The following is a 13,349-nucleotide window of genomic DNA, read 5'->3' on the forward strand; positions in this document are numbered from 1 at the left end:
TCAGCTCAAAAGCGCCGATAGCCAGCGCTAGCGAACGGCTTGTCCACGCTGGCTATCGGCGCTTTCGAGCTGAGTCCGGGAGCGAATTCTCTTCCGTACTCAGCTCAAAAGCGCCGATAGCCAGCGCCAGCGAACGGCTTGTCCCCGCTGGCTCTCGGCGCTTTCGAGCTGAGTCCTGGAGCGAATTCGCTTCAGGACTCAGCTCGAAAGCGGCGAGAATGAACCGCGTGGGCGGGCGAAGGGCGGGCGGCAGCGAGGAGTTTGCGTGGGCGGTGGGGAAACTCCTTGCTGATGCCCGCTGCTCGCCCTCCCGTCAGCAAGAGGGGGAAGACCCAGGGAAGCAGCCCAGCAGCTGATCTGCCGGGCCCCATCTACGCATGCGTGCCCATAGAAAAAAGGGCACGCATGCGTAGATGGTGTTTTGACTTCCGGGTTCAAAAATCGCAAATTACCCTGTTCGCAATGGTTGGGGACGCAATAACCGGGGGATCACTGTATATATTCTTATCATGTAGAGTAAGCAATGTTATGGAAAGCAGGAAAAAAGGAATGGAAATATAATGAAATCTACAGCTCTTTGCATAATATCCTTGTAGCCACTATGTCTATATGCTGCTTCATGTATTTATATACAGTGGTCCCCCGATTATTGCGAGGGTTCCATTCCAGGACCCCTCGCAATGATCGGTTTTTCACAAAGTAGCGGTGCGAAAGTAAAAACACCATCTGCGCATGCGCAGATGGTGTTTTTACTTCCGCCGCAGCAGCGAGGAGCCGAAGATTGGGGTTTCCCCACCGCCCACACAAACTCCTCGCTGCCGCTCGCCCGCCCTTCGCCCGCCCACGCCGTTCGCTCGGGCCGCTTCCCAGCTGAGTCTTGAAGCCAATTCGCTTCAGGACTCAGCTGGGAAGCGGTGCGAGCGAACGGCGTGGGCGGGCGAAGGGCGGGCGAGCGGCGCGCGCGCAGGCAGGCAGCGGACAAGTCGTTCGCTCGCGCCGCTTCCCAGATGAGTCCTGAAGTCAATTCGCTTCAGGACTCAGCTGGGAAGCGGCGCGAGCGAACGGCGTGGGCGGGCGAAGGGCGGGCGAGCGGCAGCGAGGAGTTTGCGTGGGCGGTGGGGAAACTCCTCGCTGATGCCCGCCGCTCGCCCTCCCGCCAGCAAGAGGGGGAAGACCCAGGGAAGCCGCCCAGCAGCTGATCTGCCCGGCGCCATCTACGCATGCGTGGCCATAGAAAAAAAGGGCGCGCATGTGCAGATGGTGTTTTGACTTCCGGGTTGAAAAATTGCCATATAGCCGTTCGCAATGATCGGGATCGCGATACCCGGGGGATCACTGTACTGTATATCCCACTTTTGGAGGCTCTGCCGTATAACAACAAATGAGAGCCTTCTTGTTTTTCCCACTTGCTTTTAACCCATGATTTACTCATTTTTATTTCTTTGTTTTTAATTTGATATTTATTCTTTGTATGTATGTGACAGACCATTTATGGTTTTTTTGTTGTTGTTTTGGTCATATTTGCAGTAAGCCCCCATTAATTCAACACCATTTGTTCTTGACCATATATCTTGTTTTACCATACACGTTTTAAAATTACATTATTTCCAGAGTTTCTCCTTACATAACAGGTTGTCATTCCATTTAACAAAGTATGTATGAACAGCCATTTTCACTTTTTTAAAATTTCTTTTCGCAAGCTGTACACTACCTTATGGATGTACACTTTCAGTTTCCTCAGCGTTAGATAGTGTAATTGCTTTTATTAAGAATTAACAATGATGTGAATTGAAATAATCTTTAGTTTTGTTCTCTGGCCCTCAGCAATAAATGAAGATGCATAGTATGCTAGAGAAGTAAAAAGAAGTTCAATTTTAGAGAGGAAAATAATAATGAACTTAGACAATATCATGTTATCTATTTTTATGACAGCCAGAATAGTTGAAACACTGTTTTTGCCAGTAATGAATGGATTGAAGAACTGAACAGTGAATAAGAAAGAAGAGAGAAAGAGAAAATAGATACCTTTGGATTATAACCTTGGAAGTAATGACTAAAAATACAGTGGACTTCCAAGAGGCACCAATAAATCAAGTCTGGTTCAAATAAAGAGTAGAATAAGATTTCATCATAAAAGCAGAACTTCACAAACTGTGGGAATGTAATGCAAAGAATTATGCATTTTTTTAAAAAGAGTTTTGTGTTTAGCAAAATTGTAAGAAATAGAAAGAAGGGTAGCTAGTGAAAGTAAAAGTGATAAATGGAATGACTTCAAAGCATCTGTAGATTGCTGGAGATATATCAGGTTGGCAATATATCAAAATATATTTATCTACATAGATGTTAGAAGTCAAATTCAATTTAGGGAATTCTAGTTATAGCTTAAGTTATATATTTATGAAATAAAGGGTTGCATAACTTCACATTATCCTATTTTATGGAAATTAAAACAAGTCTTTCTGGAGGCTCAAGCACACTACAAAATACTTTTTTTCATTGTGCTTAGATAGCATCTTCAATCTCCACACTGTTGCCTAGATACTGTTAATTGGCCATTCAAAAGAAAGATTCTTAATGGTTTTTTTAATGGAAAAGTAATTAACCAATGAATGTACTTTCAACTGCTTTGCATTTCTTTCTTTATATTTCTTCAACTCTAATATTCTTGTGAATATTAGCACCTAGTGAAATGTGGACGCACAAGATTTTTTCTTGAAGTTCAAATGCTTCCACATATTGCCCCAGAGGATTAGCTTTTCATGACTGTATTTATTTTATTTTATTTGTATTTGTATTTTATTTTATTGGATTTATAAGCGTCCAATTCCTCATGGACTCAGATACTGTTTACTGAGACATAATCAAAATGCTTTCTGACAAAAACAGTACTGTTTTTTTTTGCTTGTCATCAGGTGATCAAACGATTTGGGACAATTAAATTATGTTTACTTTATAAGTGTAAAAATTATGATAGATTTTTTTCAAATTACCCTGGGGAAAAAAAAGAAGAAACTATATTCCTACTGCAATTAAGCTTTTTACTTCAAATTTCCTTAACTTTTTATGGGGTAAAATTAGGGTGGTTTTCCAACAGCCTGACAAAACAACTTAGCTTTTAAAGAGTTTTTTCCTAGATATCCAGATGTGTGCTCTACTGTATTGTTGAGATTAGAAGCTGTTCTCCTTAGGATAGAAGCCATAGTCTGGCAAATAATATTTTTCACTGGCTAAGGCTCAGCTTGATGACTATGACGCTTTTCTTAGTAATTGTTTCAGACAGGTATACTATAGATTCAAGTAGTGAAGAAATGTTATAAACAAATTGCACACCTGTGGCCTTTCCTGTGAATAGTTTCCAAGATCCTTGCTTCAACAATACAGTTAAAGTGGTGACTAAGTAGTAGATTGGGATATAGAATTACAAAGGAACCAGGTCAAACTATCAGGTTTTATTGGTCTGTTACCAAACATTCAGGATAGTGCCTTGCAAATTACCTAAAGCTGTGTACTATTCTAAATACAGGGCCACTCTGATCATTGCATGAGTCACCTTCTACCTGCTTATAGACAAAGATTTAAAGCCACAAAACCAACAATTAAATCAGTCAGGACTTGAAGAGGCAAAGTTAAAGGTACAGGCTTGCTTTGACTGCACAGACCTGGATGAACTCATAGATACTGTAATATCATATATCAGCTTCCGTGAAGACCTATGTGTAGTAACTAGGAACTTGCGAATATATAATAACAATAAATCTTGGTTCACAGCTAAACATAAGCAGTTACATCATTCCAAAGAAGAAGCCTACAGAAAAGGTGATAGAATGCTGTACAATCAGGCCAGAAATGTATTAACAAGGGAGATCAGAATAGCAAAAAAGAAGCTACTCTGAAAAGCTAAGGAATCAGTTCTCAACCAATGAAGCAGCAAACGTGGAAAACTCTCAAAAATATCACTAGTTATGGCAAACCTCCTTCCCAAGCTGAAAGAAATCAGCAACTGGCAGATGACCTGAATGTGTTCTACTGCAGGTTTAAAAGGAAATTATATCCACCTGTTTCCACAACCTTCATTCCAGACACACCAACAACAGCCAAAACTCCTACAACTGACCCCATCTGATTGGGTTCACAACCACTGGTGATCACAGAAAAGGAACTACAAGATTGATCTATCATTCATTCATTCATTCATTCATTCATTCATTCATTCATTCATTAATTAATTAATTAATTAATTAATTAATTCATTCATTCATTCATTCATTCATTCATTCATTTGGATTTCTAGGGCATTCTTCTTTGTAGACTCAGGAAGGCTTACAAAACAAGAATAAATACAAAATACAACATGTAAGAAACCCAAACATAAAATCTGATCTAAAACTCCAGTTATTAAAAACAGTAACCTACATTCATCCTATTGCAAGCATACACTCATGTCATAGGCTGGAACAGGACACCAGCACTCAATGGCCCCAGGCCCGCTGGCAAAAGTGAGTTTTTAAAACCTTATGAAAGGCTGGGAGGGTGGGGGCAGTGCAAATCTCTGGAGGGAGTTGATTCCAAAGGGCCAGAGCTGCCACAGAGAAGGCTCTTTCCCTAGCCCCATCAGCCAGCATTGCTTAGCTGACAGGACCTGGAAAAGGCCCACTCTGTGGGACCTGACAGGCTGCTGGGATACATGAGGCAGAAGCAAGACATACCTGGCTTCTGTCTATTTCACAGACAGAAGCCAAGAAAAGCACCAGGCCCAGACAAGATAACTCCTTCTTGCTGAAAAGTCTGTGCTGACCACTTGACCCCCATCTTCACCCAAATCTTCTACAAATCACTAGAAATATGCCATGTTCCTTCTTGCTTCAAATGTTGCACTATCATCCCAATGCCAAAGAAGCCCTTCATCAAGGAATTGAATGACTACAGACCAGTTGCTCTAACATCTGTAACTATGAAAATCTTTGAAACGCTAGTGATATCCTATTTGAAACCATCATGGATCCACTCTTAAACCCTCTGCAATTTGCATTCTGAGCAAATAGATCGATAGATGATGCTGTCAATATGGTTCTGCACTACACCCTACAACATCTTGAATCTCCAAAGACCTATGCAAGGGTCCCCTTTGTAGACTTTAATTCACCATTCAGTACCGTCATATCTAAACTAAATCATCTAGCTGTACCTGAACACATTTGTAAATGATGACAATCATCTTAACAGACAGGAAACAGCAGGTGAAGCTAGGCAAAATCACACCAGATATCTGTACAATTAGCACAGGACCCTCCCAAGGCTGTGTGCACTCTCCACTTCACTTCTCTGTATTGCTGATACCTCACCCCATGCCGTCGGATGATTTTATCCAGTTATTTTACGTAAATGTTAAATAGTAGGGGAGAGTGGACTGACCCCTGCAGCACTCCTAGGCTCCTGTAGGACTCTAGCAGTGGACCTCTGTTCTCCCACCAACACTGATTGTGACTGACAGAGAAATAGGAGAACCACCGTAATACTTTGTTTCCCACCGCCAACTCCCTAAGTCATTGCAGAAGAATACGATGGACAATGGTATCAAAGGCCACTGAAAGGTCAAAAAGTACCAGGATGACCCTTACCCCAGGCCCACCAGAGATAATCCATCAGCGTGACCAAAGCAGTTTCTTTGCTTTGTGTTCTTTTTGTGTTTGTGCTTTGTGTTCTTTGCTTGTCAGAAGCTGGTAAAGTCATAAATGTTGATTATGTGATATCACCAGGGATGGGTTCCTTCTGGTTCAGACTAGTTCACCTGAACCAGTAGCAACCTGCTAGTGACATCACAATGATGTCTCTGAACCAGATCTGTGCCAGTCCGTGGGCACCACCATCTCCCCCCCCCCCCGATTTAAAAAAAAATTATTATTATTCCCTTCTGAGCATATGCAGAGAACCTGAGTTCCAGCACTATGTATGCGGTTGCCATCTATTTTTCGACTTTTCCCCCCTGGATTTTTTGTTATTGAATGCATGTCCTGGTGCGTGTCCACACAGCATGCTCACGTAGCCACCTGCATGGCACACCCACGCAACACAGGAGGGAGTGAACTGGCAGTGAGATAAGTTGAAACCCACCCCGGATGTCATCATACTGCAACTGTCATAAATACATGCCAATTGCCAAGCACCTGAATTGTGAACATAGGACCATAGGGACAGTCATAAGTCACTTTTTCAGTACTGTTGTAACCTTGGATGATTACTAAGTGAATGATTGCAAATTGAGGACTACCTGTGTGTTTGGATCTTCTCCAGCCTGCTTGAATGCTCTTCCATCAGTTATCCTAGAAGACACATTAAGAAAATTTTCAGCCATAGGGAAACTTTGTGTGCATAGGAGAGGATGAATCATTAGATAATATATTTTTCAACACATGTTCCATAATATGTTCCATAATATTATTTCATTGTAAAACTAATGAGACATTTAAAAGTTGGGTAGCCTATAAATGAAACGAATAATTTGTTAAATAAGGTTACCGCAACCTGTAATAAGGTCATTCTTTGTCAAGTGGACCAGGTGAAATTGAAGCCTTATTTGAAAAGAAATCATCACAAAAACAACATACGATAGAAAAAAATTGCTTTCTAATGAATAAAAATGAAGATGATTGAAGGTGAGAAATCAGAGAGCAATAGAAAAAAAACCTTGCTCTTTCTAATGAAGATGATTGAAGGTGATGAAACAGAACTCTCTGTTTTCTCACCTTCAATCATTTTCATTTTTATTAGAAAGAGCACGTTTTTTTCTATCATATACAGTATGTTGTTTTTGTGATGGTTTCTTTTCAAATAAGGCTACAAAAATCAGTCAAGTGAACACCTGGTCCACTTAACAAAGAATGACCTAATAGTGAAAATCCCTGGCAACTCTGACACATTTTATAACTATTAATTTTTAGTTGGCAGGAGCCCAAGATGGCATATATGATTGCAAAATACTTCTCTTTGCATCTAGGATCCATTGTAGTAAGGCTAACCTATATGGTCATATGGGTACTATTAAAAACATTTTTCTTTGTTATATTTTATAGTTGTTCAATATGCATGAGTTCTTGGCTAAGCTGATAACAAAGCAAAATTGAAATCACTTTTCAGTTAAGTAAATAATTAGTTTTAAATTGTAATTATGTGTAATAGTATCTGAAGTAAAACGAAAGCAGTTTGGCACCACCTTGTGGTATACAGTAATAAAGTAAGTATTTTTAAAAATTCAGATAAAATAGTAAACACTAAATTGACTTATTTTACGTGGTTGTTGTAATTTCAAAAATTTAAAATAACATCACATGGAAATTAAATTCATTTTTAAAAACCAGATTAATTTTTAGAATATATAGCACTAGAATTATATAACTTCTTATTTCTCAATTAAATCGTACCTCATTACAATAAAATGTCCAAAACCTGAAAAAATGTTAGTAAAAAGTTATTTATAGAGTTATGTCTATATTAGATTAATGGGGATAATGAAAGTCATTGTATTGGTATTAGTGTGTGTGTGATGCCTCAGCGATTACAATTCTGAACTTGTCTGCTGGAAATTTGACAGCTCAGGTTTGAGATCTGAGTGTTGCATAACAATATTGAGCACCTGTTCCTTGTCCCAGCTTCTACCAACCTAGCAGTTCAACAACATGCAAATGTGAGTAGATAAATAGATACCACTTCAGTGAGAAGGCAATAGCATTCCTTGCATTTTGGTATATAGTCGTGCTGACCCACATAATTATGGTAATGTCTTCAGTCAATGCTGTCTTGACCTGTTTTACTGTCATATCTTTTTTATGCTGTTCAGAAAAATGCCCAAAATGTTTTTCAAGCACAGGTATTCATCTACATGGCTCTGTATTTCATTTTCATAAAGAATATTTTTTTCCTGAGTAGTAAATATGCTTTTTCATGAAATTCTGTGAAGTTTCTTAATTAAAACACAATCTTTACAGCTTCTTTCATATCCTTAAATAGCTGTTTTGGTTAATTTCTTTTAGAAAGCCTTCCCATTCTTTGCTTGAAGCTTTTATTAGCCATATGTCTAAAGGATCAGAAGCCCAAATGGATGGATCTTTGAGCAGCCTGCCTCGATACCCTAGCCATTCACTGTGTGAAATGGGAGAACTTACACAGACAGGTAACTACATGCAACTGGTTTATTTTCATTTCCAATGAAAATTGGCATGCTGGTGATGCTTTGGGTTTTTTCTTAAAAGTTTTTGAAAAGACTTCACAAATATTTAAATGCCTTTTTAGGGAGCATACGGATCCATTCCATAGCATAATATAGTTTCTCTAAGAAATTCTCATCCCCCCCCCCTTGTCTGAATAACTAAAATTAGTATGGTTCCTGTTTTTAAGTCATATTGTATTTGGCTGCTCAATAGAAAAAAAATTCTAGTATAGCTACTGTTATATAAAAAAACCTACCATTTGGTTTGTAATCTAAAGAAATACGATGCTTAAGGAAAAAGGGACAAGAGAAAAAGTAAACAGTATCAAATTTTCTTTTTCTTTGTCCATTTTTTATTTTTCTCCCCAACACCATGTACAAATTAATATGCGTATACCTTAAAATATTAAAATAAAATGCATAGTTAAACATTTTTATCAATCATTCAAAAATTCATATCTTATTCTGCCCTTACAACAACAATCATCAATCTGTCCCCTTTTTCCCCCTTTCCCCCCTTCCATCTATCCTATCCTATCCTATCCTATCCTATCCATCCATCCATCCATCCATCCATCCATCCATCCATCCATCCATCCATCCATCCATCTATCTATCTATCTATCTATCTATCTATCTATCTATCTATGGGAGGAGTATCTATCTATCTGATTTTTATCTAAGATTTAAGTAACCAAACATGGTAAACATACTTAATACTCCCTTCGTCACCTATTTTTTCTGAAAGGGGTGACTGTCTCAAAGTTACTCAGCTGTCTTTTATACTTAAGGTAGGGATGGAACAGTTTCTTGGTTTCCTGGTTTCTAGCATTTTAAATATTATTCCTTAATTACTATGTGAGTTTAAAACTGCTTCATAAACTACCACATAAAATGTGGTGTTGCATACCACATTTTAAAAGGGAAGCATCTGCATTGCTTTGCTTCACTTTATCATGAAGCCGCATCTACCAACTCTTAATAATTTAAGGAAGCTCCTAATATGTGTAAAAGCTTCCCCTTTTCCAGTCAGCTAGCAACAGCACCAGAAGAAGGGTCTGATGTTGATTTGATATCTCTTTAGGATTTACTGTTATATATATTATTAACCTTATTTTATGCTGCTTTACATTATATTAAACAAATGTAAATAAACATACATGGCTAAGGTCTACTATATTTTACATGGAAGAAGACTTACCTTGTTTCTTTCTTTTTAAAGGAATTGTACAACACCTACAAAATGGGCAACTGTTACGTGACATATATATAAAGAAGCATAACTTGCTACCAATTGATTGGACAAGTAAACATCTGTATTTGGAGACCACTGGAAAGAGTCGAACACTGCAAAGTGGACTAGCATTACTCTATTCTTTTCTACCAGACTTTGATTGGAAGAAAATTAATTTTAGGAACCAATGGAGCACAATTTTCTGTTCTGGACACTGTGAATGCCAGAGAAGAAACCATTATTTGGAGGAAGAGCAACGTCGCCAATATAGTCTTCGAGTGAAAAAAATAGATTTGGAAAAGACATATGCCGATATGGCCAGAATAATTGGCATTGCCACCCGACAGTTAAGAGCTTCTAATCCCATTGATTCTATGTTGTGCCAGTTCTGCCATAATGCCAGCTTTCCCTGTACTAAGAATGGTTGCATAGACATGGAGCACTTTAAAGTAATCAAGAAATATCAACTTGAAGATGAAAAGGAGAGGCAAAAAAAGAAATATTATTATTTGTATGCACTACTAGCCACTCATCCAATCCTGAACCAAACAGTCAATCGGATGCTAAGGATTGCAGAAGGCAAGAAAGAAGAATTATTTGTTCTTTACTCTGCCCATGATGTTACGTTGTCACCTGTTCTTAGTGCTTTAGGCATCACTGGGGCCAAGTTTCCAAGGTTTGCTGCTAGATTAGTCTTTGAGTTATGGAAAGATGAAAAGAAATATAACGAAAACTTTATTCGTATCCTTTACAATGGGATTGATGTTACATTCCAAACTTCCTTCTGCCGGGATTTTAACAAGCATTTTGGAAAGATGATGTGTCCTTTAGAGAAATTTGTCCATTTTGTTAAGCAGGACATGTTTTCACCTTTTAATACCACTAGTTATTATGATGCATGTCGCAGAAGACGGTTCTAAACTGAAGAGGAATAAAGTATTCCATTTTGCATTGTTAAAAGTTTGTCTTTGAGGAAGTTTGATATTGTCAAAGTCTTGTGTGCCTAAGTGCAAATGCATATATCTTGAAATTATTTTACTTTTGCCAAAATCCATTCTAGATTAATTTAAAATGCCATATCCCACTATTAATCCAGGAATATAAAAACTAATTTCTTTATGGTCAACATGATTTGTTACATAATTGATGTAAAACAGATGTTACTTGAGTAACTGAATGCATATGTTCTGATTACTTAGCATTCTACTGCAAAAATTTAAACATGAAAGCTGTTGTGAGTGCTCCTCGTCTACCTCTGGTAATGATAGATTCTGAGGAGGTTGAGCCCGGCCCATGTGGGTACCCTGGGCCAGTAGTTTTGCCAGCTGATGAGTGAGAATGATGGAGAAATAGACCTGGATGAACCCAAGGAACCACCAGAGGTGGTAGATTTGTCAATGAGGGATTGGTCAGAGTTAGAGGACAAAGGGGACATTAGAAACAATGAGCCACTCTTAGATGCTTGATTCAGGAGATTACAAAGCAGACAACAACACTTGTATGATAAAAGGAAGTAGTTTGTAGTTTTAACTCTAGGGGTTTGCTGACCACTCACAGTAGCTATATAAGGAAAGGCTTCTGGGTAATTCTGGGTGAAGTTTCAACATTCCTTTCATGGATGCTGTGTTAGATCTGGGGTTTCAGAAATGTTCCCTGAACATTTGCCTATGACTCACGCCTGGGTTATCTTTCTGAAATGCAATTAGCCCTGACTCTGGCGTTTTTCCCGGAGACCTATCTGATAACTCTGCAGCTGTGAAATCTATTCCAATGAACTTTCAAAGACTGACTTTTGCTTGTAAATGTGGCTTTTTGATATAAAGACTGTAATTCAAAGCTTAAATTGGGCGTTTTCGCCTTTTGTTTCAATCTGAGCAAGGCCGGGACAGAACAAAAGCAAGTATTAACAACCCCAGTGGATGTAATAGCAGAAAGTATTTCTTCATTTCACAAACCCATTCTTATAATCAATTATTTTTCAAGGGTTAAAAAAAACAGCCATTAGAAAAAAGAAAAGGGTGTTTGATTCAAATGTTCTTTGCACATCAGGTTCTGGATACACTTGATCTTAAGCTATGTGTTTCACTTACACTATAGATTGAGTAAAGTCGACAATCTCAGTGCCTGTAATCAGTGACTTGTTGAGGAGCACCAGCATTGTAAAAAGTATCTTGTACGTGACCCGCGTGGATCAACCTATACAGAAGCTACATAAGACTCCATTTACAATATTGCATCCACCTTCCATAATCCCAAATAGATGGAAGCAATTTTTGTTAGAAATCATCATACCATATACAAAACAATCCATAGATATTGAAAGAAAAACTTTGTTTTTGCACTTTTAGCACTTTATGTGTACTTTGAACACTAATTACAAGTTGTGCCAGATGCGAGAAAAGAAATTTGAAAGAAAATATAAAGGAGATAGATATGGAGAAAAAAGGTTTTTACATCTTGATTCCACTTCTTTAGAATCTATCTGTTGAAATAATTTATGCTATTAAAAAGAACAACAAAGTATTTACCATTTGGCTACATATGACCAAAAAACAATTTCACAAGATGCTTAATTTTGTTGTCCCATCAGTACTTTTATAGACTAAGGAATACATTTTATAAAGTGAAACATCTTTTTTACTTTATAGTGACATAACTGTTTTCTACTTTCTTTGTAAAATAAATGACAAAACTAGTGTTTCAAATAATCTTTTAATCTTGGTACTTAGATTCATGCAGAAAAATGTTATGAATAATCTAACTTGATAAATTCATAATGTGAAAATGAACAGTTCCATTTCAAAATGTTTTCATCATACAGTAAAATATGTTTTAAAACTGGTAATGCTACATTTTGTATTTTAAGTACCGGTAGCTTGTATATACCCAGAACCATACTTTAGTGAATGTTTTAAGGTAAAATGGTGCTAGCAGTTAAAACTAGCTGTGATTTCTATTCAAGCTTTACTGGCTTTTCGGCATCATTTTGATGATATGTTTAGATGTTTCTATAAATAAAATTTTGAAGGAATTTTTAGCAGTAGTCGTTCTTTACTGCTAATCTTTATTTAGTAGTGCTGGATTTGGGTTTTTTTCAAAGTAAAAATATTGATTCTTTTGCAGGAACGTTACATACTTATTCTGTTCCTGTAGTGTATAGCTACTTTATTTGTACTTAGCTTAATATGCATCTTAAGAAAAAATGTAACAATTTTTTGGAATTTGTAAAAGTTCCAAATGTGATTATTACCAGATTTGTGGCAATTAGGTAACTTAACAACCTGCAGAAACAACACATCAAACTATACTTCATTTATTACAACACTAAACATAGAAAGTTAGTTTGATCTAATGGTTAAAGATTATTTGTTTGTTTCTTTGTTTGTTTATTTATTTGATTTATATGCCACCCTTCTCCTGGGACTCAGGGCAGCTTACAACAGAGCAAATACAAAATATGCAAGAAATCTTAACATTTTTTAAAAAAACCTTCAATCTAAAAATCATGTAAGAAATCTAGCAAGAATCATGTTCTAAAACTCCATTTAAAAAACCAATCACCCACGGTTCATCCAAATGTACATTAGAAGCTGGAAAACTGATTTGTAGTTCTACATTAGGCACGAAACTATCTGTATGATTGGACTATTTACATTCTATCAGCCCTGAAAAAAGAAGACAATGTCAAACTACTTCTCAAACTGTTGCCATGAAAACTGCAAAGACTTGTTTAGGCAGTTGCCAGGAGTCAAGAGTGACTCAAAGGTAGGAAAATAAAAGAAATGAAAACTATTTGATATTTCATAGAATTCATAATTGACATTTTACAAAATGTATATCATTCATGCCGTATAAAGCTTTTCAAGCAAATTACATAAAATTGAAAAATCCTCCTCTCCAAACCCTGTTTCA

The 13,349-nt window shown here is 37.5% G+C and overlaps 1 protein-coding gene across 2 annotated transcripts in view; it reads left to right on the top strand.

The window, feature by feature from the left end:
* The window catches only part of PXYLP1 (2-phosphoxylose phosphatase 1), a 46,272-nt gene extending 33,804 nt beyond the window's left edge, over nt 1-12,468 (top strand). For both annotated transcript variants that reach the window (XM_070754075.1, XM_070754076.1), the window contains exons 5-6: nt 8,028-8,167; nt 9,426-12,468. In XM_070754075.1, the coding sequence (XP_070610176.1) occupies nt 8,028-8,167; nt 9,426-10,357 (1,072 nt within the window). In that variant the 3' untranslated portion in view covers nt 10,358-12,468. The remainder of the gene's footprint in view (nt 1-8,027; nt 8,168-9,425) is intronic.
* Nucleotides 12,469-13,349: the final 881 nt, after the last annotated feature.

Source organism: Erythrolamprus reginae, chromosome 5, assembly GCF_031021105.1.
Source record: "Erythrolamprus reginae isolate rEryReg1 chromosome 5, rEryReg1.hap1, whole genome shotgun sequence".
Taxonomy (NCBI): Eukaryota; Metazoa; Chordata; class Lepidosauria; order Squamata; family Dipsadidae; genus Erythrolamprus; species Erythrolamprus reginae.